The sequence below is a fragment of the Mesoplodon bidens genome (assembly GCF_964165515.1).
Source record: "Mesoplodon bidens genome assembly, chromosome: 6".
NCBI classification, from domain to species: domain Eukaryota; kingdom Metazoa; phylum Chordata; class Mammalia; order Artiodactyla; family Ziphiidae; genus Mesoplodon; species Mesoplodon bidens.
In genome coordinates, this window is record NC_138162.1 from 107,704,190 (window position 1) to 107,731,149 (window position 26,960).

At 42.6% G+C, this 26,960-nt stretch overlaps 1 protein-coding gene across 5 annotated transcripts in view; it reads right to left on the bottom strand.

The window, feature by feature from the left end:
* The window catches only part of ADRA1A (adrenoceptor alpha 1A), a 100,335-nt gene extending 82,292 nt beyond the window's left edge, over positions 1–18,043 (bottom strand). For 2 of the 5 annotated variants that reach the window (XR_014016208.1, XM_081238489.1), the window contains exon 1: positions 14,422–18,043. Coding sequence is in view for 4 of the 5 variants with exons in the window: in XM_081238489.1 (XP_081094615.1) it covers positions 14,422–15,304 (883 nt within the window). In the remaining variant the exon portion in view is untranslated. The remainder of the gene's footprint in view (positions 1–14,421) is intronic. The other 3 variants (XM_081238488.1, XM_081238486.1, XM_081238487.1) reach the window with 2 other exon arrangements.
* Positions 18,044–26,960: the final 8,917 nt, after the last annotated feature.

A 26,960-nucleotide genomic window follows, 5' to 3' on the forward strand; every position in this document is an offset into this window, starting at 1 on the left:
GAGGAATAACAACAACAGTAGTTTGAAATTAAAGAAAAATATAACTCGAGTTCTATACTCAGAGAAGTTGTCTTTCATGTATTTAGGCTCAGGCATATATGGGCTTAAAAAATGTGTTTGGCTTATGTTGTTATTGGTCAAAATTTACTTGGTATTATACTCTAATATAATAGCAAATATTTTAAACCTTGTGGGCCATGCAGTCTCTGCAGCAACTACTCAACTCGGCCACTGTAGCATGGAAGCAGCCATGGATGATTTGTAAGCAAATCTTTATGGCTGTGTTCCAATAAAACTTTATTTACAAAAACAGGCCATAGTGTGCTGGTCCCTATTTCACATGGTAGATAAAGCAAAATCCAGAGCTCATGAATGAGTAAATCATAGTATATAATCAGAAGGCTATTTGTATTACTAAACTAAATTACAGAAAGATACAAAAGACAGGATAGGAAATATAAACATTTAAGAGCAGTAACCGACATTTAAAACACAAAAGTTTATTAACCAAAAGATGTAGGTTTCTGGAGGAAGGGAAAATAAGAGTGTGATAAACTTCCTCCCTTATGTGGGCAAAGGTGGGTGATAGGGATGGTTGTTTAAGAGAGAAACAAAGGTTTAAAAAAATGCTTTTGAAAAGCTCAAAGATAATCTCTAGTAGAATTAAAAATAGGAGACCACCTTTACAAAATACTGCAGAATTTAAAAAGCAAAGAATAAAATGGTCCAGTTTGCAAGAGACAGAAAACAAAGAAAAGGAAGGAAACATAAAACCAGGAGACAAAAATCAACCCAAATATATCTGTTACAATCAGTGGAAATTATATTTTTACTAAGAGACAAATACCCAGATAAGACACGTAGACACTGAAAAATCCATTTGATGCAAGTTCCACACGCTGATGTATAAAAAGACGGGCAGGGGCTTCCTGGGTGGTGCAGTGGTTGAGAATCTGCCTGCCAATGCAGGGGACACGGGTTCGAGTCTCGGTTTGGGAAGATCCCACATGCCACGGAGCAGCTAAGCTCATGTGCCACAACTACTGAGCCTGCGCTCTAGAGCTTATGAGCCACAACTACTTAGCCCGCGTGCTGCAACTACTGAAGCCCGTGTGCCTAGAGCCCACGCTCCACAACAAGAGAAGCCACCACAATGAGAAGCCTGCACACCACAACGAAGAGTAGCCCCTGCTCACTGCAATTAGAGAAGGCCCATGCACAGCAACGAAGACCCAACACAGCCAAAAATAAATAAATTAAATAAATAAATAAATAAATAAAAAGACGGGCAGAAGTATGTTGGTAAATGCAAACAAAAATATATTAGAGATTGCAATATTAATTTCCAAAAATGTACATATCAAGGAAAAATAAATAGGACAAAAAGTCTATTAAATAAATAAATAAATCTAAATAATATTTTAAATGAAGGTATTATTGACTTAATCTCTTAAGTATCATGCATCCGCATCAACATGTATAAAGTAAAACCTGTTAAAAATACAAGAAATAATTGGAAGAATTATTCCTAGTAGGAAGGTTTACCATACCTCTCTCAATATGTAACAAATAAAGTAGATCAGGGATAAAGGTAAAGATAATGAATACTGGATAAAGATGATCTTAAAAACATCCCTGTTAACGTTTAATTAATATATATCTTTCAAACATTAAATCTATTAAATGTGCTAATTATTGATCATATATCAAGTCATTAAAAAACCTCAATTCATTTCATAAGCTAGAAATTATTGGATTCACATTCTCTGACCACTATACAGTAAATTCAAAATTAATTTTTAAAAACAGAGGATAAAAACACCAATTATTTTTTAAATTAATGAACAACAATAATACAATGAATCCTCTTCTGTCCACATAGGACTAAGGAGCTACTACTAAAAGAGGAAAAACAGAAAAACTGGGTGAGTACTGCCTAGCAAAACATAAAGTAAGGAATTCAAGTCTGCTTGGAGGAAAATGTACAACTTTGGTTGTTTTTAATCTTAGACAGGAATAAATTAAAGTATGTGAACCAAACATTTTCCTCAAGTTAATATGAAAGAACAAAATATAACCAGAAAAATAACTTTCTAGAGATTAAATTAGTGCACTGGAAAACAGAGCAAAGTGATTAATAACTCTAGGACATGGGTTCTTTGAAAAAATTAATGAAATAGACAATCTTTCAAGATATCTCAGTGAAGACAAAAAGCAACAAAACACAAGTATATAATGTGGGAAATGAGAAAGATAGAAAAGAAATGAAAAATAACAGAGTTTCATGTAGAATTCTGTGCTAAAATGTTAAATCTCAATGAGAAGGAAAATAGAAAATAAGAAAACAAAGATTATCAAATCTGACAATCAGAATAGACCACTATCCATGGAAGAAATAGAAACCAGTCTCCTAGAGCTGCATCCATAAAAGGAGCTGTGTCCAAATGTTTTATGGGCAAGTTCTTTCAAACCTTCAAGGAACACATAATTCTTATGCTATTTAAATTGTTACAGATGGTAGAAAAAAAATGGAGAGTGTCACAATTCGTTTTATAAAGTTAATATAAACTCAAAACCAACATGCAACAAAAACACACTGTAAAATAAAATGATATACTCATTTCACATAGAGATATAGATGCAAACCAGAAATAAAATACTTAGTATAATGCAGTAACATAAAAAAGAATAATGTCACTGATCAGATAGAATTTAATCCAAGAATATATGGATAGGTTAATATTAGGAAATAAAATTTATCAAATCAGTATCAATGAAAAATATTATATTGATGCATATTTTAAAAGCAGCATTTGATAAAAATTCGTTTTTGATAAAATTATTCTATAAACTATAGAAAGATACGTCCTTGACATGATGAAGGGTACTGATCTAAAAACCAACGTGTTGTATCTAACATTGAAATACCAAAGCAGCATTTCCTGACTTCACTGTAACAATCATTTTTCTAGGACATGATAGTAAGTGTGATTAAAAGTAAAGTTTAGCGCTTCCCTGGTGGCGCAGTGGTTGAGAGTCTGCCTGCCTATGCAGGGGACATGGGTTCGTGCCCCGGTCTGGGAGGATCCCACATGCCGCGGAGCGGCTGGGCCCGTGAGCCGTGGCTGCTGAGCCTGCGCGTCCGGAGCCTGTTGCTCCGCAACGGGAGAGGCCACAACAGTGAGAGGCCCGCAAAAAAAAAAAAAAAAAAAAAAAAAGTAAAGTTTAAACAATAGTCCGAAAGTAGTTTGGGAAGTAAATGGAGAAACATGTCATATATTTTTATTGAAGTAGAGTTGATTTACATATGTCATATTTCTTAACAGGAGGTCTCAATGTGATAAAGATGTCTCCTTTCAAATTAATCTATACATACTAAAAATTACGATTAACATGTGACAGGATTTGTGTGTGTGTGTGTGTGAGTGTGCGTGTGCGTGTGTGTGTGTGTGTTGGTGTTGGTGGGGGTAAGAGATGTAACTTGACAAAATGAGTCCAGACTTTTCCTGGAAGAACGTGCAAAGACAGACAAAATCATTTTGAAAAAGAATATTCATCCAGAGCTTCCCCGGGTGGCACAGTGGTTAAGAATCCGCCTGCCAATGCAGGGGACATGGATTCGAGCCCTGGTCTGGGAGGATCCCACATGCCACAGAGCAACTAAGCCCGTGCACCCCAACTACTGAGCCTGTGCTCTAGAGCCTGCGAGCCACAACTACTGAAGCCCGCGCACCTAGAGCCCTTGCTCTGCAACACGAGAAGCCACCACAATGAGAAGCCCACGCACTGCAACGAAGAGTAGCCTCCGCTCACCACAACTAGAGAAAGCCCGCGCACAGCAACGAAGAACTAACGCAGCCAAAAGTAAAATAAAATAAAATAAATTTATTTTTTAAAAAAGAATATTCATCCAGGGGCCTTAACCTAGAAAATATGAAAATGTATTATGAAACCACAGTAGTTAAAATAATGTAGCACCAATATTAGAGAGATAGATAAATGTAACAGAAGTGGGAGTTCCAAAATAGATTCAGGATTCTAATACAACAAATGTAGTTTTCCAGAGAAGATGGGAAAGGATACATTATTCAATAAATCTTATAAGAATATCTGGTTAACCATTTCTACATAAATACAGTTAGACATCACCTACCAAAATACAAAAGTAAATTCCAGGTAGATGACAAATGCTGCTTTAAAAGAACAAGGAGAAAATAGAGGTTATCTGACTTACGTGGGGGAAGATCTCTCCAAGCATCCCTGAGAAGGCACAATCCGTGAAGAAACAGATTAAAATATGTGACTACATGAACATTTTAAATGTCTATGTATTTGTAAAAGCCACAAAAAGGATAAGATGCAAAAAAAAACCAATGGGAAAAATAGTTGCTGAATATGTATAAAGATTATAACATTGTTAAAAACTCCTGGTCTTTATTCCCTTTTTAGTGAACCTATCTCTCTCTCTCTGCCTGCATCCATTTGCCATTGCTGTTCCATAGAAGATGGATGCCCCCCAGGAAGGAAGAAGACATGGTTCTGAGGAGGGTCCCATTTAGCCAGAAAAAGGAAGGGAAAGCCTGCCACATCTGTCCTCCACAGGTGGACTGTGGGGAAAAGTGGGGAAGGAGGTAGTGAAAAGAGGCAGCCTGGTGTTTGTTCTGAGCTCCCCTCTCAACAAGGACCACAGAGGCATTTAAGAAGATAAAGGTGGTAGTGAAGGTGATTTTCCCCACTCTCCATTCTGGGTATCTGGGAGAGGACACAGGAGGGCTCTAGCACCCATTAAAGTGACAGCCCATGTGGGTGGGCAGAGAGTAAGTCTGGGTTAGCACACCTGTTTGGTGTGGTGTGCTTGGGTGTGGAATGAGATGGTGTGGTGTGGAGGGGTGTGGAAGGAACCCACAGGGCTCTCCATACCTTGAGACAGGGATGAAACATTGCTGAGGGTTTAGTTCAAAAGCTTGTGAAAGGTGATCACGGGGGCTGTTATGGATAAAGTGACTCCTTGGCTAATGGTCAGAGAACAATTGTCACCCAGCCAGGAGCCAAATGGAGACACACATAAACTTTGAGTGTCTGTAGTCACAGTAAGGACTTAGTGGGGCTGAGTCATCAGGTGGGTCGATGGTCCATGGGTGAGCACCCTCAGACTGATTGGGAGACGGCTGCGTGATGGCTGGGGACTAGCGCCTGGGGGCCGGTCACTAGACTAACCCAACGTCCCCAGTGAAGGAAACTAAAAATCACCATGAAAGGTCAGCCGAGGGCCCGACAATTTCCTCTCTCCCCGACCCCAATAGCCACGAGGTTATGTGTGCCCCTGATTAACAATTTAGCAGGCAAACCTGAAAGGCTGAGTTATCCAAGGCGGGCTGAGTATATAAATACGCTGCTTAAGTGACTGGATTTGACTGAACTTATTGGATTCAACTAAAAGTGTATGTGTGTGTGTGCATGTGTGTGTGTATGTGTGTGTCTCCGCTGGAGTTCATGAAAAAGATCATATCAGTTTTTGAAAAATAAAGAAGGTATATTTTCTCAGCATGTCTGAATATAGCAATGAGAAAGCTGGCAACCCAGGATATGCAGTAATAAGTGATTAATGTTCAATGTATACAATAATCTTACAAAAAGAAAATAAGTGAAAGTCAATGACTTGATAAAATGTGGCCAAAGAGCACAGAGGAGCAATTTCACGTCACAAAATGGAAATATAAAGGACTGATAAAAATATGGGGGGAAATTTTTAAATAGTAAAGAAGCAAGCAGTTTCAAAATGAGAAGCCACTATGTAAATGTCCAGTTAGAAAACCAAGTAAAAGGGCTAAAAGACAGTGAATCTTCCACACAAAGAAAACGCCTCAGGAAAACATCCTAGCATCTGAACCTGAAACTCTGAAGGAACAAAACACAGCAATGCGTAGGTCACTAAGTATCGTCTCCTTCAAAGTAATGACTTGCCAGCGTGCAGCTGGTTTGAAGGAGGTGGCTATTGTTCAAAGCTTTGTTAGAACTTATAGTAGACGTTTTCTGAGCCTGCAGACATTCTTCTGAATATGACGGTAAATCTCTGTTGACACACTCGTCTTGCGGAAAAGAGCCACAATTAACTTAAAGCCAAGTCTGGTCAGACTATTTGTGATCAGGGAAAGCATTTCTCGTAAATCTGCTCGGGAGGCAACGACAGAAGACGCATACAAGAGCTATGTGGCAGCTCACAGAAATAAATATTTTCAATCACGAGTGAGAAGGATCCGACTTGGCAGGAAACCTCTCAACTGTCCTGTGTAAATGTCTCCCAACTGGTCTATCCACAGTCTTCTTTTCACTAAGCCTTTGATACTTTAAAATATAGACTTGATCATGTCATCTCTGCTCCTGGTCCTCTTCAGATAAAAACACAAACGCATAATATGACTTTAAAGGCTTATTTGGTCAGATCTCTTTTTTGTCCAGCTTCATTTGATACTAGTTTTCTATCAGCCTTTCATCTCTGGCCACACTGGCCTTCTGGGAAATCCTCATTAAGCATCAGGCCAGTCCTATCAGAGTTTTTACCCATCCCGTTCCTTCCCTCCTCCTTTTAGCCAGTGAAGAGTTCCTCATTCTACAGATCTCAGCTCAAACGTCAAGCTCTCCTTCCTAGCAAGACTTTTCTGCCCTCCTGCCCAGGGTCACCCTTATCCACAGCGTAGGTTTCCAGGGTACCACCCCATCGTCTTCACTGGACTTTTTATGTGGTTATCTGATTAATGTCTATTTCCCTGTGGAGATTAGAAGCCTGCGGGAAGGCAAGCACCCAGACTGGTGTTTACACGGTGCATTGTGTAAAGCCCAGCATATGGGGAGTTCTCCAAAAATAACTGGAGGATGAAAGAGAAATGCTATTTGATATGCTTGTGTGGAAGAGGTGCTGCAGGATGGCCACAAAAATCTCCTCATCCCGTTATGGATCTGCTCCCCCAGCAGGAGGTGAGTCTATTTCTCTCCCCCCCTTGAACGTATACTGGCCTCATGACTTGCTTTTCCTGCAGAGTGAGGGAGCAGCGACACTGGGCCTGGTCTGGGCCGCTCTCTTCAGAAGCCTGGCAGCTCCTGCCCTCTTGGAGAGAACTGCCACACGGCTGGAGAGTGAGTCTCAACCCCTGGAGGAAGAGCGGCCACCGATTCTGACATCCAGCCAGACAGCCCAGTGAACTGGACCTGGACTCATCCCTGCCCCACAGAGTCACAAGCCATAACATGACTGCTGCTTTAAGTTACTATGTTTTGAGATGACTGGTGGTACAGCAAGAGTAACTGAAAAACTGGTCTCATGTTAAAATCACAGTGGCTCTTAGATTCTCTCCACACCGTTATCTCTCAGAAGTCAACCTTTTCCATACATATCAGGGGCCCGATCTTTTGTACCTGCAGCCAAGCAACCTAGTCTCGAGTAGTCTCGGGCATGCACAAGAGTCAGAGTCATTATGTCATTACAGGTACTCGCCCCTTTTCCTGGCTGTTTTTCACGTCACCATCTGAGACTTTGCTATGTATTTAATTGTGCAGATTTTCAGCTCCACTAGGGCAGGGATTTTTTTTTTAATGTTTACAGTAATCATATTGCTGGTTGTGCTGTTATTTTTATTCTGAGAGTGTTGTATGTATGCTCTGGGTAAAGCAGATGAATGTTTATTTATTTATTTGGTCACACCAAGGAGCGGCATGCAGGATCCTAGTTCCCTGACCAGGGATCAAGCCAGTGTCCCCTGCATTGGGAGCTCAGCGTCTTAACCACTGGCCCGCCAGGGAAGTCCCGGCAGGGATTTGTTCATCTTTATCTCCAGGGATTCTCTAGCTGCCTGGCACATACTACACACTCAATGAAATTTTGCAGATTAAGTGAAGGAATCATTCTCTGCCTCACTGCTTCCACCTGATAATCTCCTTGCCAGCATAGCTTTTCCCCGAACACTCCATCTTAAAACTTATTCTCCCTCCTTACCATGTGCTGTCTGCTGTCTTTTTATTTTTTATTTTTATTTTTTTATTTTTTAAAGGAATTTTGCTTTTTTAAAAAATTATTTATTTATTTATTTATTTATTTTATTATTTATTTATGGCTGTGTTGGCTCTTCGTTTCTGTGTGAGGGCTTTCTCTAGTTGCGGCAAGTGGGGGCCACTCCTCATCGCGGTGCACGGGCCTCTCACTATCGTGGCCTCTCGTTGCGGAGCACAGGCTCCAGACGCGCAGGCTCAGTATTTGTGGCTCACGGGGCTAGTTGCTCCGCGGCATGTGGGATCTTCCCAGACCAGGGCTCGAACCCCTGTCCCCTGCATTGGCAGGCAGATTCTCAACCACTGCGCCACCAGGGAAGCCCCTGTCTTTTTTATTTTAAACTAATTCTCAAATAGTCGATGTCCACCTGAACCACAGCTCAGCCCAACGCTGTCTCCTTTCATTCAGAGATAACAGCAATGGCTCAGTCTGACAAGAATGCCTATTTTGTATTTAAATCAGATAATGTGTCCAGAGTTCTGACACATAACCATATGTTCAGTAGATGTGGCCCCCCTTCATCCCTTTCTTTCTGATCCTTTCTTTTTCTCAGACCTCCAAGGGCATCCACTCCTCATGGCAACTTCCTGCATCAACATATGTCAGTGGGGACTTCCCTGGTGGCACGGTGGTTAAGAATCCGCCTGCCAATGCAGGGAACACAGGTTAGAGCCCTGGTCCAGGAACATCCCACATGCCACGGAGCAACTAAGCCTGTGCGCCACAGCTACTGAGTCTGCGCTCTAAAGCCTGCGAGCCGCAACTACCAAGCCCGCGCCTAGAGCCTGTGCTCCACAGCAAGAGAAGCCACCGCAATGAGAAGCCCGCGCACTGGAACAAAGAGTAGCCCCCGCTCGCCGCAACTAGAGAAGGCCTGCGGGCAGCAACGAAGACCCAACTCAGCCAAAAATAAATAAACAAATTTATAAAAAAAAATATGTCAGTGATGGTCTGTGAATCATATGAATTCAGATAAGATTAACATTTATTGCCATTTGCTTTGTGTTAGGCGCTATGCTAGGCATATTTTATGAAAAAGAAAGCCTGGGTTGAAATCTCAGGTCAACACTTTTTCCACCCAGCACACTGCCTTTGGTACTGTTGGGCTCTAGACGAAAGGACGATATGAGCAAAGATGATGCACACACGACAGGTGCCCAAGCTTCCTCGTGGCACAGTTATACCCTTCCTTCTTTCATATGTTGAAGGCTAACACCTTCAAATTCTCTTTATTTAGCTTCATGATCAAAACTTGTTTTTTAAAAACATTCACTCTAAGGTGTAAATGACTGATAACAACGTGAAGCATGATCCCCCCACCTCCCCCGAAGGGGTTCTCAATTTCAACCAAACATTTAGGATGCAGAAAGAAAACAAGACTAGCAAGACTTAGACTTGAGAGCAGACAAGTCAGATTCCTACCTGCAATCACACTATTCAATCCAGCAACCAACCCAGCCCTGGTTGGGAGGAGCTGGGGAGAGAGTGAAGTGTAGAGTCCAGGAGGAGACAGAACCTTCTCATAAATCCAGAGGGACCTTCAGCAATGAAATGGAAAGTCCTCAGTCACCTGATTATCCTGGTCTGGTTCTTACACAGGTGGGTGCTTCACCTCTCAGCTTTGTACACTACGCTCACTCACCCCTGCTCTGGGTTTAGTTTCCAGTCCCACTGTTCTCTGGCAGCCTAGCACAAACTGATAAGCTATTCTTCCCAAGAGACTACTTGTTACCCTTAAGAGCTCCTGTCCCTTGTGTATAGTAACATAATGGCATGTTTATCCTTCTATTCACATTTTGCATGAACTATGTACTTAAGATAGTTACTAAAAACAGATAACATCTCACTGATGGCCCAGCAGACGTAGTGCTGTCTTCAAGCCCCTGCTTAGTCAACTGCAATACTTCTAGAAGCTTCTGTAGTGATCTCCAGACACAGTTAATTGTTATATTCCTCAGCACTTGTAATACCACTTTGGGGACCAATTTCACAGATTTGTGATAATCTTTTCAATTTGTCTCCTTAACTAGATTGTGAGGCCCTTGAGGGCAGGGAATGTGCTTTAGTCATTATTTTTTTTTTTGTCTAACGCAGTGCCTGGAATTTATTATACAGCCATAACTCCTGGAAGAAATCGTGTCTTACTAGTTTAGTGTCAGGAAGAAAACGTGGACCATAGATGTGGTAGGTTCGGTGATCTTGTGCCCGTCTTCACTTCAACATTACCAGGTCTCCAAGACAGCAGATCCGAGAGGGAGGCTATGATTGGACCAGAGTCTCCCTTCCCCTGGAGGACCTCAAGACCCAGTCTATCAGGCTCATCTCCTTGGATAGCTAAGCCACCACCAGCAGTCCCAACCTCCCAATCACCTATCTTTTCTCAATCACCTGAACTTTTTCCACCATCTAACTCTGTATGACCCCTAATCTGATCTAGCCTGTGTCCCTTCACACACTCCTCTTCTTTTTTTAACATCTTTATTGGCGTATAATTTCTTTACACTGTTGTGTTAGTTTCTGCTGTATAACAAAGTGAATCAGCTATAACACACTCCCCTTCTTTACCAGGGTCCCTAGACACAGTCAGTCATCAGCAACATTCCCTATCATCCTCAGCCTCTTAGCTGTGAGAAAGCAGCATCCTGCCTTCTTGATTGGCCTTCCTTTAAATTTATGACCCTAAGTCTCAAACACATCCTCAGGACCTCCTAAATTTCCATCATCTATTTACTCCCTCAAATCTTCCACATCTTCTTTTGCTCCTCCAACCTCCCTCATTTCCTATTCCTTCCTCACTCTTAGGTGATGATCTTGATTCTTACTTTTTTCTTTTCAACTCAACTCAATTTACTGAAGATAGGGAAGATAGATATCACAGGATAGTTTCATATACATTTAGATATTTGGTTCATTTATCTTTAAGAATGAGCAGAATGATACAGAAGGGAGCCTGAAGAAAGAGGAATTAAGCTGATGTCTAGTTTTATCTGTCTGACTGCAATTTGCTCCTGATGTGCAAAGCAAAGTGCAAGCAATTACCATTACCCACATCTAAAATTTAACTCTCACAACAATGTTTTTGGCTTGGTAGTGAGGAACACCTGCTTTTTAAAAACTTGCATGTTTTCTATTCTCTTGGTCATTATGAAATGAAAAAATAACTTAGTTTTAAAAATACGTAAAATTCATCAAATTTTGAGATGATCTTGATCCTTACTTCATTGAGGATATACATATATTTGGAAGAGATCTTTACCTTTCTCCCTCCATACCTACTGCCTCTGTGTTTTCCCTGTCACTTCTAAACCCTCTGGTCTCCTTCCTTGCCTACACCATCAGGATCTCTCTATTCCCTCATTTCCATCAGAACATAAATATGATATCCTGTCTCCCACCTTTGAAAATTCTCTCTAGATCCTTCTAGCTACACTGCATTTCCCTGCTCCACTGTCTAGCAAAACTCTTCCAAAGAGTTGCCTGTTTTCACTGTCCCCACATCATCTTTCATTCTCTCAAGAAAGCACACCATCAGGCTTTTGTCTCCATCACGCCACAGAAACTACTATCCTCAAAGCACCTCCTCATATCACCAAGGACCTCCACATGGCCAAGTCCAATGTTGATTCCCCGTCCTCCTCTGACTTGGCCTAGCAGCTGCATGTGACACAGCTCATGACTCTTGCCTTGGTGAAACATTTCCATTCAGCTTCAGGGACATCAGGCTCTCCTACCTCCCTGGCCACTCCTTCCCAATTTCTTTTTCTGGTTGGTTCTCCTTTTCCCGACCTTCAAATATCAGGATGCCCCAAGCCTCGGTCCTTATCTCTCTTTTCTCTCCAGACTTTCTCTCTGGCAGATCCTTCCATTTCTGTGGCTTTAAGTATGGTGATGTGTCCCAAGTTTATATCATAGCCCAGCTTCCCCTCGTAGCACCAAATTCATGTATCTAACTGCCTACTTGGCATCTCTACTTAGACATCCAATAGACGCCTCTCAACATGGCTGTACAAAATAAGCACTTGTACTCCACACTCCCACCAGCCCCTTACGACCTTTAGTTTTTCCAATCTCAGTAAAACGCACTACTATTTACCCGGTTGTTAGGTCCCCAGACCCGGGACTTATCTCTAGTCCTCTCCTTTTCTCATATCCCATGTCCAAACTTGTCAGCTCTACCTTTGAAATAAGTGCCAAATGTGATCACTTCACATCACCTCCACCTGTCTCACCTGAGTGCAGGGCATCCTCACCTTTCTCTCCTTGACATCTCCAACAGCCTCCTAACTGGTCTCTCTGCTTCCACTCTCACCCCAAAATAGCCCTCACTCCTCCCAGAAGCCAGAATGATCCTTTAAAAATATAAGACCAGCCACTCACCTGCTAAAGCCCCTTTGATTGGATGGCTTTCCATCACAATTAGAATAACATGCAAATTCTACTTTGGCTTAAAAGATAGGTCAGGTTCCTTCCCACCTCTGCACTTGCTGTTCCCTCTGCCCAGAAAGCTCTCCCTCCCAGACTTTGCAAGGCTTGCTTCTCAATTCAGTCAGGTCTCTGCTCAAATATCACCTCTTCAGAGAGACTTTTCGCCACATCGATAGAGCACCACTCTATCCTCTTATTCTGTCCATTTTTAAAATACTGCTTATTAGTCCTTGACTTCTTAAGATATATTTATTTGTTTTTGTCTATTTCCCCCCAAAGATTGCAAACATCTTACTGCAAGGATTCTTCTGCCTTGTTCATCCTAAGTGTCTAGAACAAGTGCTTAATAAATACTCGCCAAGTGAACAGATGGATGCATGAATAAATGTGCAAACTTCAGGAGGAAGGGATGGTATGCAGACAGGCAGGTAAGCAGCCAGTGGCTCAAGTAAAGAGTGTTATTTAAATAAATTCAAAACTCTGATAGAATTCTAGGAGCAGAGAAAGCAATAATGATGAAAGACCAGGGAGTGGACTTGGAAGGGCCTCTCAAGCAGCCATGCTGGGTAGAAATTTCTGCAGTGATGGAAATGTTCTATATCTCTGCTGTTCAAAACAGTAGCCACTGGCCACATGTGGCTATTGAACACTTGAAATGTGGCTGGTGGGACTGAATATTAATTTTCTTTAATTTTAACTTACATTAAATAGCCACCTGGGGCTGGTGGCTATGGTGTTAGACAGCAAAGCTCTAGAACCCGAAGAATCCCTTCCCCCGACTTGTGATTACAGGATAATAATGCATACCTCACTGAGTTATTGAGAGGACTAATGATATAAAATTGTCAATGTCTGAAACATAGTTAGCCCTCAAAAAATAATAGCTGCTATTACTACACAGTGTTGCAAATTACTTTCAGTACGTGCCATGTAAACTGGCTCTAAAGTACAGAAACAGACTTTTATTAATTTTTTTATTGTAATTTTTTGTTTGCCAGAGTTAGTGGATAACCAATGTGTGGGTCTATATTTGAGCTCACAAACTAAAAATAGCAAACAACCATTTTGGGATCTCAGGAAGGCCTTCCAGAGATGGACGACGATTCCAAGTGGATCAGCTTGCTGATATTTATAATGAACTAATTAGTTTGACAACAGCTAACTTAGCGTTTGAGAAAATTGGATTTGTAACATTACTGTATTATTTTCAGTGTCATCTGAAGCTTCCTGAATGATTTTGGATAAGAGTAGTGTTTGCTTTATTTAATACTTGGTATTAAAATAAAGCGGAGTGTATTTACTTATTGGAAACATTATGTTGAATTCTTAAAAGGTTAAATTGGTTTGGACATAATATCGTTTTTTTTTTTCTTGTCAGTGGCTCACCATGCTTTCTTCCACACTGAATCCAGAAAACAAAATGAACACAGATACAGAACATAAGCAGACCGTTATAACTAACCCTTAATAATCTAATCTAATAATAAAATTACACGTTTGTTCAGAATAAGCATGGTGCTTACTTTCAGGACACAAGAATCTGCAGTCCACAGCAGCAGAGGTAAAAGTGGCATTCCATGGCCCCTGCCTAAGTGCCTGGTGGAGACTGAGACTTGAAATCCGAGGATGGATGTATTTAAATTAAACACATGCTTTAAAGCATTAAGAAAACTTGACGTTCTTATTAAGGAGACCAATTAATCTGCTTCGGTAGGATGCCACTCTGCAGTAGTTGAAAAAGTGCCCTAGGACGTTGTATAAATGAAACCCGGAGCAGAAAGGGAATGAAAATTTACTTTTCTACATAGGAGCCTTTCCTAACTGCCCTCCCTAGCTTTGCTCTTTGAAATGCAGATCCTTTTTCTTCCACCCGTGACTGTGAGTCTGGGGTACCATCATGGGAAGAGGGTGAAGACTCCTAAATGCTAAAATGAGGTGCTGTAAAGACTTACCAATGGGCATCACTAAGAAAAAGGGCAGCCAGCAGAGGACGAAGCAGCCGACCACGATGCCCAGTGTTTTGGCCGCTTTCTTCTCCCGGGAAAACTTGAGGAGTCTCACGGAGAAGTGTGTCTTGTTCTTGGCGCTGGACACCCCGCTGCCTCCGACCGGGACCTTTTTGCGATGGATGCGGAGCGTCACCTGCTCCGAGTCCGACTTGTCGGTCTTGAGGCCGGACTTGAGGCCCCGGCTCTCCCTCCTGGCCACCACGTAGACCCGGCAGTACATGACCAGGATGATGGTGAGCGGCACGTAGAAGGAGCCGAGCGCGGAGAAGAGCACGTAGCCCGGCTCCTCATTGATCTGGCAGATGGTCTCGTCCTCGGGGGCCGGCTGCCTCCAGCCGAACAGAGGCCCGATGGAGATGACCAGGGAGAGCGCCCAGACGCAGAGCAGAGCCATGAGACCCCTCTTCTGCGTGACGATGGTGGGGTAGCGCAGCGGGTAGCTCACGCCGATATAGCGGTCGATGGAGATGATGCAGAGCCCCATGATGGACGCAGTGCAGCACAGGACGTCCACCGCCGCCCAGATATTGCAGAAGACCCTGCCAAAGGCCCAGTAGCCCAAGATCTCGAAGATTGCGGAGAAAGGCAGCACCGTGGACGTGAGTAGAAGGTCGGCCACCGCCAGGTTGACGATGTAGTAGTGAGTGACCGAGTGCAGATGCCGGTGGCAGGCCACGGAAAGGATCACGAGGATGTTCCCCAGTACCCCGAAAAGGATGAGGCCCCCCAAGATCACCCCGAGCAGGATGGCCTTGGAAATGTTCACCGGTGGCGGCGGGTGGGTGCAGTTGGAGCTGTCCGAGGCATTTCCAGAGAGAAACACCATGGTCCCAGCCGGGGCCGGGCGAGGTCCGGCTGTTGAGGGCCACTCCGGGCCTGGGCGGAGGTGGGAGAGAGGGAGCGGGGACTCAAAAGGTCTCCGCTCCGGGGAGCCTTGCCTGCTGAGGTTGTCTGGCGGTAAGAGAGAGCGTACGGGTGGGAAGCAACCCGGGCCAGCTCTGGAAACCCTCAGAAGGCCACGCAAAGGGGCAGGGCATTAAAGGCAACATGGCCATGGGCGCGCGGGGCTGCCCGCCGACCCTCTGCACCAGCAACGCTGGCCCGGGGCCCCAACTCCCTCCCTACGCGAGGCTCAGCGCGGAGCTCGAGGAGACGCGATGCAAAATGCAGTCCCAGAATTACGCGAGTCCCCTTTCCTGCACTGCCGGATCCGTCCGGGTGTGAAGACTGAGCATTCCGCACATAATTTGGAATTCAAAAATCCAGCGCCTGTCTCTCCCACAAACCACAAGCACTTACGGGTCTGCCGTCGACTCTCAAAGGCGGGGACCGTTGGCATCTGGGCGCTTCTCCCCACCCGCAGTTACCCTCAGTGTGGCTGGACTCATGGTAGATCCAGCTTCTAGGAGCGCAGGCCGGGGGACGTGGATGTGAAATGTTTGCCAAGACCGAGGCGGCTGCGGAGCGTCGTTTGCCAGCGTCCTCCTGAAAGAGCGCAAAGAGAAATGCGGAGTGTGAGCCAGGCGCCCTGGGGAGCGAGGCTGTGCCCTGCCTCGACTGGCGGTCGGACGCGGCGGGGAGTCCCGCCGACTCTGCGATCCCGAAGCGGTTCGCGCAGCAGCAGGCGAGCGCGCGGGAGGGGACCGCGAGCCGTGCCCCGCCGCTGGGAATCTGCCCTGGCGCGCTCCGCCGCGCAGCCTCTCGCGGGGTTCGAGATCCAAAGCACACACCCCCTAAACTGCAGCGCCCGGCGGCCGGATTGCTAGCAGCCGTGCAGTGAAATTAAAATCCCAGAGCCCGAGAAGCGCGGCTGACGGGCATGCAGCGCCGAGCCAAGCCGGTGGAAACCCGGAGGATCTACCACCCGGTTGCCACTTGAACAGGTTGCTTCGCAGTCACCTGGAGGAGGCGGCCTGGGAGAGGGAGCCGCTGCGACCCGGGGACCGCAGGGCCAGTGCCACGCGCACGCTCACGCCCGAGGAATTCACACTTGAGTGTGCGGAGAGCGTCGGTCTGTCGACCAGCCAAGCCGGCCTGAGAGTCGAGTCCAGAGCAAAGCCCTCGCGACCCAACGAGGGCTGAACGCGACCTAGATCGGTCCAGGATTCCTTTTCTACCCAGAGGATCAGCGGTCCCGGAGGACTCGAGCCTCAAGCCACACCCAGGCGGGCTCCGGGGGTCCAAGAGGAAGAGTGGGAGCGGGGAGCGTCATTCTGTCTAAGGGGCTGTGCAGGCGGCAGTCACTGCGGCTTTTGTACAGTAGGCGTAAAAATCAAGTCCGCGCGCCGGCGGACAGGGGACGCCTCGTATTTTCCGAGCTGGGGACCACGGTCTGCGTAAGAAAGCTAGGTTTCCACAGCTGCGGGCCGACCGCAGGGACTCGGGCAGGAATGCGGGGAGTGGGGACACACCTTGCCTTGTAAGGACTCTGCGGCTGGGCCTTGAGGCGGGATTCCCGGGCAAAGGCTGCTGTGAACATCACAAGTTCTAGAGCTCACAGGCGATACAAAAAGCAAGCAACTGCAGAAACCCGTTTCCCCTACCTCGGAGCGGTAAATACGGGGTTAAAGAACACACTTGTTAACGAGGAGATAACTTCCCAGAATATAAGGGAAACGAGGTGGGGGTAAGGGTGCGGGTGAAAGAAGCGGGAGGAGCCTGGGGAAAAGTGGGAGTTGGGTCTCACCCTGAGGCCCAGGGAGGTTTTCTCTAATCCACCCGGCCCTGCTGGACGCCGGCGCCCGGAGCTGCAGCGCACTCACCTGGAGCGCGGATGCAGAGCCACTCGCGCGCGCGTGGCGGGGACTGGACGGGCTTTCGGTCCCAGGAGCAGCCCTGCTGCTTCCTCCCTCGGCGGAGAGGGAACCGTTTCCGACGAACCAATTCCTAGTCCTTTTGCACCCGCTGACTCACCCCTTTCTCTACCACAGACGTCTTTAAGCTCCTGTCTCACAGACGCTTTACCTGGAGATTTTAAAAATAAAGAGAGAAAACAGAAAAAGAAAAAACCAAATACTGCCAGGCAATAACTCCACCTTCACCCTTTTAATATTCAGCCCCCCGACATCAGCAAAGAATAGCAAGGAACTTTGCAGCTCTCGCTGACGTAACACAGTCAGTAGCCCCAGCTAGTACCGTAATCTCCTGCTGTTACCGTATTACTCTGAGGTAACAGGAACAGTGAGCACATCAGTATTTTTTTTTCTCTTGCCTTGGGTGAATTGGGTTCTCGCTTCACTTTAAGAAAGTGAGTGTGTGTGTGTGTGTGTGTGTGTGTGTGGCGTGGGGGTGGGGGGAGCGGGGAGAAGGGATTTTTTATTTGTAGTAAATAACTCTTTTAAATGATCTGATTTTAAAAGTAAAGAAAAATAGACACTTGCCAGACACATATTACTGTGTGTATGATGTGTTCAAAGAAATGCCCAGTAAAGTTATTTTGAACAGCTTGATTCAAGGAACACTTAGGTTCTGTTAAAATCGAAAAGAAGCATATGGTTATGCCAAATATGCAGGTAAATTATATTATTTGCAGATGTTTTAAGATGAATGTAAAATCAGATAAAATTCAATAAATCTGATTATAATAAAATTATAATTCTAGGAAAATAAAGTAAGCATATCTAAACCTTCTGAAATACGACCCATCTCTCATTTCTTCAGACAAATGGACTTAGAAAGTATGATGGTTGTACTGCAGTTTCTTACGTGGCTTAGTGTTATTAAAGTGTTATTAATTATTTTCCAGTTTCTGTAAGAAAATATACCCTTTAGGGCTTCCCTGGTGGCGCAGTGGTTGGGAGTGCGCCTGCCGATGCAGGGGACATGGGTTCGTGCCCCGGTCCGAGAAGATCCCACATGCCGTGGAGCAGCTGGGCCCGTGAGCCATGGCCGCTGAGCCTGCGCGTCCGGAGCCTGTGCTCTGCAACGGGAGAGGCCACAACAGTGAGAGTCCCGCGTACCGCAAAAAAAAAGAAAATGTACCTTTTAAAAGAGTGTTACTTCTCTTTAATGCATGAATAGTTGGAGTATGAAAAGGTGACATCACCAGTCTTATTTACTTTTTTTTTTTCTGGTAAATTCCATGTTCTGTTTAGCTTAAAATTGAAGAAAACCACCTGTGTTTTAGAAAATTGGGGAAATACCAGAATTTCCTCCACTCTGATTCCCACCTCCTAAGTCCCCGTCTTTCATCTTTATTGATTCAGACAAAACACACTGTTCATAAAGTAGTTAGCAGGTTCTCTTAAACCTAGTAACAAAGAGATAACTTTCAGTACAGGTAAGTAGGTACTTGAATTCCCTCACCTGAACACAAGTTTATTAACATTGTGACCTTTTCCAAGGGGGAAGTTTGGGAGACTTCCTTATAGCAGTATACCTCCAAATGCCTCAGAGGCATGCCCTCAGGAGGAGCAGGGAGCCCTGCTTCATCAAAGACCTAATATTTAGATGACCTCTTTCCTGTAAACAATGCCATCCCACCCGCCACATCTATAGGGGGGTGAATTTTATGTTGTAGGAAAAGCATATGGGGTGAGGAGACAGGAAATCTGGGTTCCCTCTAATTACTAAGTCACTTGCTCTCTGAGATGCCGTCCCCTCCGTGGAAGAGGCTTTACTACAGTTCCCTGAGACTCCTACATCTTATCATCAAATATGTGTACAAAGTCTGTTCTTCAGAAATCCCATCCACCAGAGGATGATATTACTGTTTAGTTTCGTATTCATTAACCTTACACCGTGAATGCAAGCTTTCTAGTAAGACCTGTTCCGTGGCAAATAAGGGAAGTGGTGCTATCCAGAAGAGCGACTGAAAATTGCCCAACTCTGCAGGGTCAAAATGTACAAAGGCTTTTGGAACTCCCAGGACCCCACCTCCAACAAACAAGCATACTCACAATCCCACCCCCTCAACCAATTAGCTAGTGCCCAGACGGAGAAAAGCAGCTCTTTATTTCCACCTTGGCCTCTGTATGCTACCAGGTAGGTTTTCAAATCCAATTCCAAGCCGGTGAACACCAATCTTGGCTAAACTAGCTCTCAGAACCAATTTTTCCATGGCTGATCACAGACCTGCAAACAGGAAACTATTCATCTTCATAAAGAATGGTTGATGCGGGTGTCCCAGAAGATGCTGAGATAGACCCATGGGAAGGTGGAGTGAAGAAAGAGGAGGCTGTGGAGTGGTAAAGATCTGCTCCTGCCCTCCTATGAAACCAGGGTGAAACTCAGCTTTTCTGAGCCTTGGTTTCCTAATTTTTAAAGGGAGACAATAACCCCCAACCCCAGGGTTATTTGGACTGAGTGAGATTATATCTCACGAAGCTTATCAACTCTCTTGTAATTAATCTTAACCCTTTTCCTTTCTGCTTATTTTGTGTGCTACTTTAAAGTGAAACATACTTCTAACCCAGAGTGGTCCAAATTCCACATTTAACAAGAGCACAAAGTATTCAGCTGGAGAGGTGTTTGAAATGCCCTGCGAACTATGCCCCGGTCCACTGATGTAACCAGGGTGACCCTACACGGCAGAGTGGGAGAGCTGGCTATGACTCCTGTCTGCTCCTCCTCTTCTTCCCATCCCTTCTTGTCCCACGTCTTGAAGGGCCATGCAGATATGTGTGAACACTTCAGTCTGTACACCCAAACCGCTGCCTCTTGGCCTTGGGCCTCAGGGTGCACACACCTGTGATATGGTCTTCCCTTGAGAGGGTAGACCCAGAAAAAAGGCCTAAAGTCCTTGAAAGTGGTTGTGTGGCCATTTGGGGCAGGAGATGCTAGATCTCAGAGCATGACCTAGAAGAGAGGGCACAGGCTCCAGGCTGGGATATTATTATACTCCTGTGGACCCTTTGCTCCACGGAAAGGGCCACAGCCAGAGGGAGTCCGAGCTGGGCTTTCTAAAGCACGAAACCCAAGGCACGGGTCCTATTACCTGGACCTAAGGGTGCTACTCTGTTCAGATGTGCTGGAACTTGAGAAATCTCCTGCAGGGGAGATTCAGATGTGCTGGAACTTGAGAAATCTCCTGCAGGGGAGGTTCTGGGAAGCCTCATGGGATGATGTTGCTTGACTTAGTGCTTGCAGGATAAGCAGGATTCGGATTGGTAGACAAAAGTAAGGTAAGCAGATGAACAGCAGCTGTACAGTAGAGTGGTGTGTGTGTGTGTGTGTGTGTGTGTGTGTGTGTTCACAGACCCTGGGGGAACCAACCTAATTGGAGAAGAAGGGCTTGCAATCGACATACACTGATGCCTTAGACTGGCAGGACTCTGTTAGTGACTAGTGAGAAAGTCAGCTAGTGTGGGAAGCTTTGAAGAAAAAAAAGAATCTGTCAGTCATTATCTTACAGGACGATACACAATGAAATTAGGAACTGATTTCTGGAATTTATAATTCCACTGACAGGGTAGAGGGTTTAATGTTAGTATCCACCAAGAAGACCTGGCTTTTCAAGGCATTCTCCTAAGGCTTAAAAAAAAGTGTGAGGGAAATGAAAAACTTTGCTCAGAATGATACTGATGCAGTATCCAAGTCATGATTCTCCAAACAAACATTGTGTTCTAATCCTTGAATGAACCGAGAAGACTCACAGTGCACAGACACTGCTGAAGGAAGCCTAGGATGAGATAATGATTCTGTCTTTGGCATCATTCATCCCAATTGTTCTCGTCGCCCTGAGAAAATTACTTGCTTCAAGTTATGGGAGTCACAGCGTCCCATCCCTACAGTGTATGTTATGGTGGAGTCAAGCCAGCCTGTAGCCAATTATACTTTTAAAAGTATAAAACTCTGCTCTTTGCATAGCAAATATTAGTTGATTCATATCAATCAAATTCTTTCAATACCTTTGTCCAATAATAACAGAAAGGGAATTGAAACATCTAAAGCAATATCTGTAACAAATTTAGAAATTCTTTATCTCATTTCTCCATCTGCTGACCTGCTCTTACAGGCACATTAAAATTCTTATTGACCTGAATTTCATTATAAAATATATGCTCAGAGTAACACATTTTAAAAAGTTAGAAATATATAAAAATAAAACTAATCTGTAATTCTGTCATTGGAGAAATAGACACTGTTAAATATTTGCAATATTTTCCCTTTTTCTAAACTCACATGTATAAATGACATACTTAGATATATATATACATGAAATATATTATATACATGTATTTACAGTATTATGTGTGTAAATATACATTATATACAATACTACAATCATACTGTATCTACAGTTATATATCTTGTTTTTTCATTTAATATTATTAACCCCATATTATTAAATTTCTGCCCAAACATGACTTATAATGGCTGCATAGCAATTCCATTGTGTGTATATGTCATGATAAATTTAAATATTTGGATAATTAATACTTGGATATTTGTTTTTAACAGATGTCTGATTTATAACTTGTACTGTGATAAATACCCATATATAACATTGTATTCTAATTTTTTCTTAAGAATAACTTCTATAAGTGAAATTAAAGAATCGAAAATTATGAGCACTTAAAAGGTTATAATACATATTGCCTTCTAAGAAGGTTTTACAAATGCAAATGGAAAGTGTAAACTCCTAAGAGTAGTGTATGGCAGAACCTCCTTTTTTTTCCTCTTGTTAACCTTGAGTATTTATAATAAAATCGATAAGTACATAAATAAGTATAAATGAAATAAATCTTAGCCAATTTAACAAGTAAAAAAATCTCATTAAACTTTTTATTCTGGGGCTTCCCTGGTGGCGCAGTGGTTGAGAGTCCGCCTGCCGATGCAGGGGACACGGGTTCGTGCCCCGGTCTGGGAAGATCCCACATGCTGCGGAGCGGCTGGGCCCGTGAGCCATGGCCACTGAGCCTGCGCATCCGGAGCCCGTGCTCCGCAACAGGAGAGGCCACATCAGTGAGAGGCCCGTGTACCGCAAGGGAAGAAAAAAAAATTTTATTCTGTAATTATAAGTGTATTTTTATACACTGATTTGACATTTTCATTTATACTTTTCTGATTTGCTTGTCCATGTTTCTATCAGTCAGGATTTAGTCAGAAACTGCTGTAGGTGTTTCAAGCAGGGAGTGATTTAATACAAGGAATTAGAGGCTCATAAGACAGTTAAGAAAGACTGGAAAACAGATCAGGGAGAGCTGCTATTTGCTTTCAGGAAATCTGTAAGTACAGCAATATCAGGAAATCATAATGGTGAGTTCAGGTGCCTGAAGCATCAATAACGTGCAGGACACCCAGAAAGAATCTTCTGGCAAATCCTCACATGTGCTGTGGGCTGAAGCCTTCATTCCTACATGACAGTGTTACATGGGGCACAATGGCTTCTGCTTCTCTTTTACAGGAATTCCTCTTATTGGTACATTGTAACCCAAAATCTGGTTGACAGAGATTCTTCCAGCTGTTGCAATGCAGAGAGGAGCATAGAAGGGGGAAAATGGTTCTAAGTGGCTGATGGTTAATTTGGTATAATGTCCACTGGCCATTTTTATATTGGTGTTTCCCCCTTTTGTCTTGTTGCTTTGTAAGTACTCTTTATATATTATGGCAGCCATGCAAATGTGCCATCAGATCTCACACTTCCTATAGGCTGCTCCCTACCGATGGCTAAGCATAGCAGAAGTTCTAAAGCAGGCTTGTTACTGCAAGACCTGGGATTTCTTTTTTCTTTTTAATTAATTAATTTTATTTTATTTATCTTATTCTTTTTTGGTTGCATTGGGTCTTAGTTGCTGGGCGCAGGCTTTTCTCTAGTTTTGGCGAGCAGGGGCTACTCTTTCGTTGCGGTGGGCAGGTTTCTCATTGTGGTGGCTTCTCTTGTTGCGAAGCACAGGCTCTAGGCGCGTGGGCTTCAGTAGTTGTGGCACACGGGCTCAGTAGCTGTGGCACATGGGCCTAGTTGCTCTGCGGCATGTGGGATCTTCCCAGACCAGGGCTTGAACTCATGTCCCCTGCATTGGTAGGTGGATTCTTAACCACTGAGCCACGCGGGAAGCCCAAGACCTGGGATTTCTTGAATAGGGGATTTTGTCTCAAGTGCTCCCCATCAGCTGGCCAAAACTTTCTTCCAACTGTGCAACTGTCTGACACTTTTCTTTCCCAGTATTCCTTTCTTCCTCTCTGCTTCATAGGATTCTGACTTGGATCATGGTCTGAAGGCTCTCCTTCTCCAGCTCTTCCTTTTGCCTTCACAGGAATTTCCCCCTTATATCTTTTGTATGATTAATTATGCCTTGGTGTCTGCTTACTGGAGGACAAAATTAACACATACATTAAGGATGTCAGCCCTTTGTGATATATGTTGTCATTTCTTCCATTCACAGATATTTAAAGGAAAACATCTCATGAATTTTTAAATAAAACATAAAGAATAGAATTTTTTAGAAAAACTGACAAATTTACATCAATATTCAGTACTTTTCAGTATGATAAAAGGGACACAAGGGCAAGGCTAAATTATAACTTTAATTGGGAGCAAGTATTATAAAATGTATAACACACCAAAATTATTTTCCAGAGTGTGTATGTTCTACTGTCTAACCTTCATTGTTTCTGAGAAGTCAGACAAATTTATATCATTCTGTCACTGTAGATAATACACAGTTTTTTCTAGCTGATTCACATTGATCAGCTGGTGAAGATGTGACCGGAGGCTTGCAGAACCTAACCTCATATTTCCCGTAGGAGCAATGGTTCCATATTCACTAATTCAGTGTTTGCAGTGACTGTATGGAATATAACTACCACCAGCGTGAATAAACTGTGTGTGTCTGTCTGGGTATGTCTGTATCACACACACAGACATGTACACAGTGTGCATATGCACACACACACATATAGATAATCCAGGATTTATAATTGTTATGTGCGGGATAACTATGATAAAAATACTCCACCATTTCCAGAAGGTAGAAATGTCATTTGAATTTTAATGAGTTCATTGGTTTTCAACAAAAATATTAGTGGAATTTTAATTGTAATTGCAAGAGTTAGACTGTGGAGAATGAGCATATTTATGATAGTCCTATCAGCTACATTGGTATATTTCTCCTTTTACTCAAAATATATTCTTTAATAATTTTTAAACAATTTTTCATAAGCATCTGGCCTGATTTTGGTTAGTAATTTTTAGATATCTTATGTTTCTTGTTCTTATTATAAACAGTGTCTTTTCCCTATTAGATTTTGCTGACATATGGGAATGGCATTAATTTTTGTATGCTGATCTTATTTGCTGAATTTCTTCTATTTCTTTTCCTTTTCAAAAAATTATTATTGATTTCTAAAATTTCTGGATCATCTTGGATTTCCTACAAAGACAATTATCTATATTTAGTAACAATTTTATGCCTTTCTTTCAAATGTTTATACCTTTTCTTAGTTCTTTTATATTTAATTATAGCCCCAGTATAATGTTGAATTTTAGGGATAATTATAGACATTCTTGCCTTAATCCTTACTTTAACGGGAGTGCTTCTAGACTGCAATGTTTAGTATGATGTATATATATCTTTTGCTAATAATTTGTTAAATTGGTTCCCATTTATTTCTAATTTGTTAAGAGGCTTTTTAAAATTCTTCTCGCTCTAAAGATGATCATATGATTTTTCACTTATAATTTATTAGTATGGTGAATTATATGGATTGATTTTTTTTATATTGAATATTTTTTTCTGCTCTTGATATAAACACTACTTGGTCTTATTATAGTATTTTCTTTTATATACTTTTTGTTTCATTTTCTGTAATTTATTTATAATTTTTTCTAGTGATATTTGCCAGTAAGATTGGACTATGATTTCCTTTTCTTATGTTTTCTTTGTTCTGCTTTGAAATTATAATTGTACTAGCCCAGAAAATGATACCTGGTTCTCCCTCTTTTTCTGTTCTCTGAGACAGTATAAATAAATTGGAACTTCTGTTATTTGAAGGTTGTGCTAATTCAGGTACAAAACACTTGACTTAGTATCTTTTTAGAGGGGAAAGTTTTGTCTATTTCTATTTCTTTACTAGTTTATAGTTTACTTTGATTTTAACTTTTTAAAGTTATATTTTAATTTAACTTTTTATGAAAATATGCATTTTCATAATATTGTCATACAACTTTTAAAATATTTATTCTATTTTATGTCTATTCATGTCTTTTTATTCCTAATATTGTTTAAATACTCTTTCTGTCCTATTTCATAATCAGTCTTTCAGGAGAGCCTTTTCTCTTTTTACATCTTTATTTGAGTATAATTGCTTTACAATGGTGTTAGTTTATGCTTTATAACAAAGTGAATCAGCTATACATATACATATATCCTCACATCTCCTCCCTCTTGCGTCTCCCGCCCACCCTTCTAGGAGGTCACAAAGCACTGAGTTGATCTCCCTGTGCTATGTGTCTGCTTCCCACTAGCTATCGATTTTACATTTGGTAGTGTATATATGTCCATGCCACTCTCTCACTTCATCCCAGCTTACCCTTCCCCCTCCCCGTGTCCTCAGGTCCACTCTCTATGTCTGTGTCTTTATTCCTGTCCTGCCCCTAGGTTCTTCAGAACCATTTTTTTTTTTTAGATTCCATATATACGTGTTAGCGTACGGTATTTGTTTTTCTCTTTCTGACTTACTTCACTGTGTATGACAGACTCTAAGTCCATCCACCTCACTACAAATAGCTCAATTTCATTTCTTTTTATGGCTGAGTAATATTCCATTGTATATATGTGCCACATCTTCTTTATCCATTCATCTGTCGATGGACCCTTAGGTTGCTTCCATGTCCTGGCTATTGTAAACAGAGCTGCAATGAACATTGTGGTACATGACTTTTTTTGAATTATGGTTTTCTCAGGGTATTTGCCCAGTAGTGGGATTGCTGGGTTGTATGGTAGTTCTATTTTTAGTGTTTTTTAGTTTGGTTTTTTTTTCTGAAACACCAGTTTTGATTTTGTTGTTCATCTCTTTTGTTGTTTTGCTTATTTGTAGTCTATTAATTTCTGCCATTATCTTCATTCTTTCCTTCCTTCTTTCTACCACCTTTGCTTTTACACTTCAATTAGTATCTTAGTTTTTTGGTGTTGAATAACTAATTTTAATCTTCATATTTTGACATGTATTTAAGAATATAAATTTATTTCTAAATGTCACTTTAGCTATATTCTAGAGGTTCGATGTCCTTACTTTTTTATTAAGTTCTAGATATACTTTAATATCATCAGGAATTTTCTTTAATTAGTTTTTTCAGTTAAACTTTTTCTTTTAGTTAGTTGTAGATCACATGCCATTGTAAGAAATAATACAGAGAGATCTCATGTAGTCTTTACCCAGTTTCCACGTTGATAAAGTCTTGCAAAGTCATAGCACAATATTACAATCAGGATGTTGACCCTGACAGAGTCAAGATACAGAATAGCCTCACCCCACAAAGATCCCTCATGTTGCCCTTTTATAGCTGCTCAGATTCCCTTTCCCACCTCACCTGTCCCATT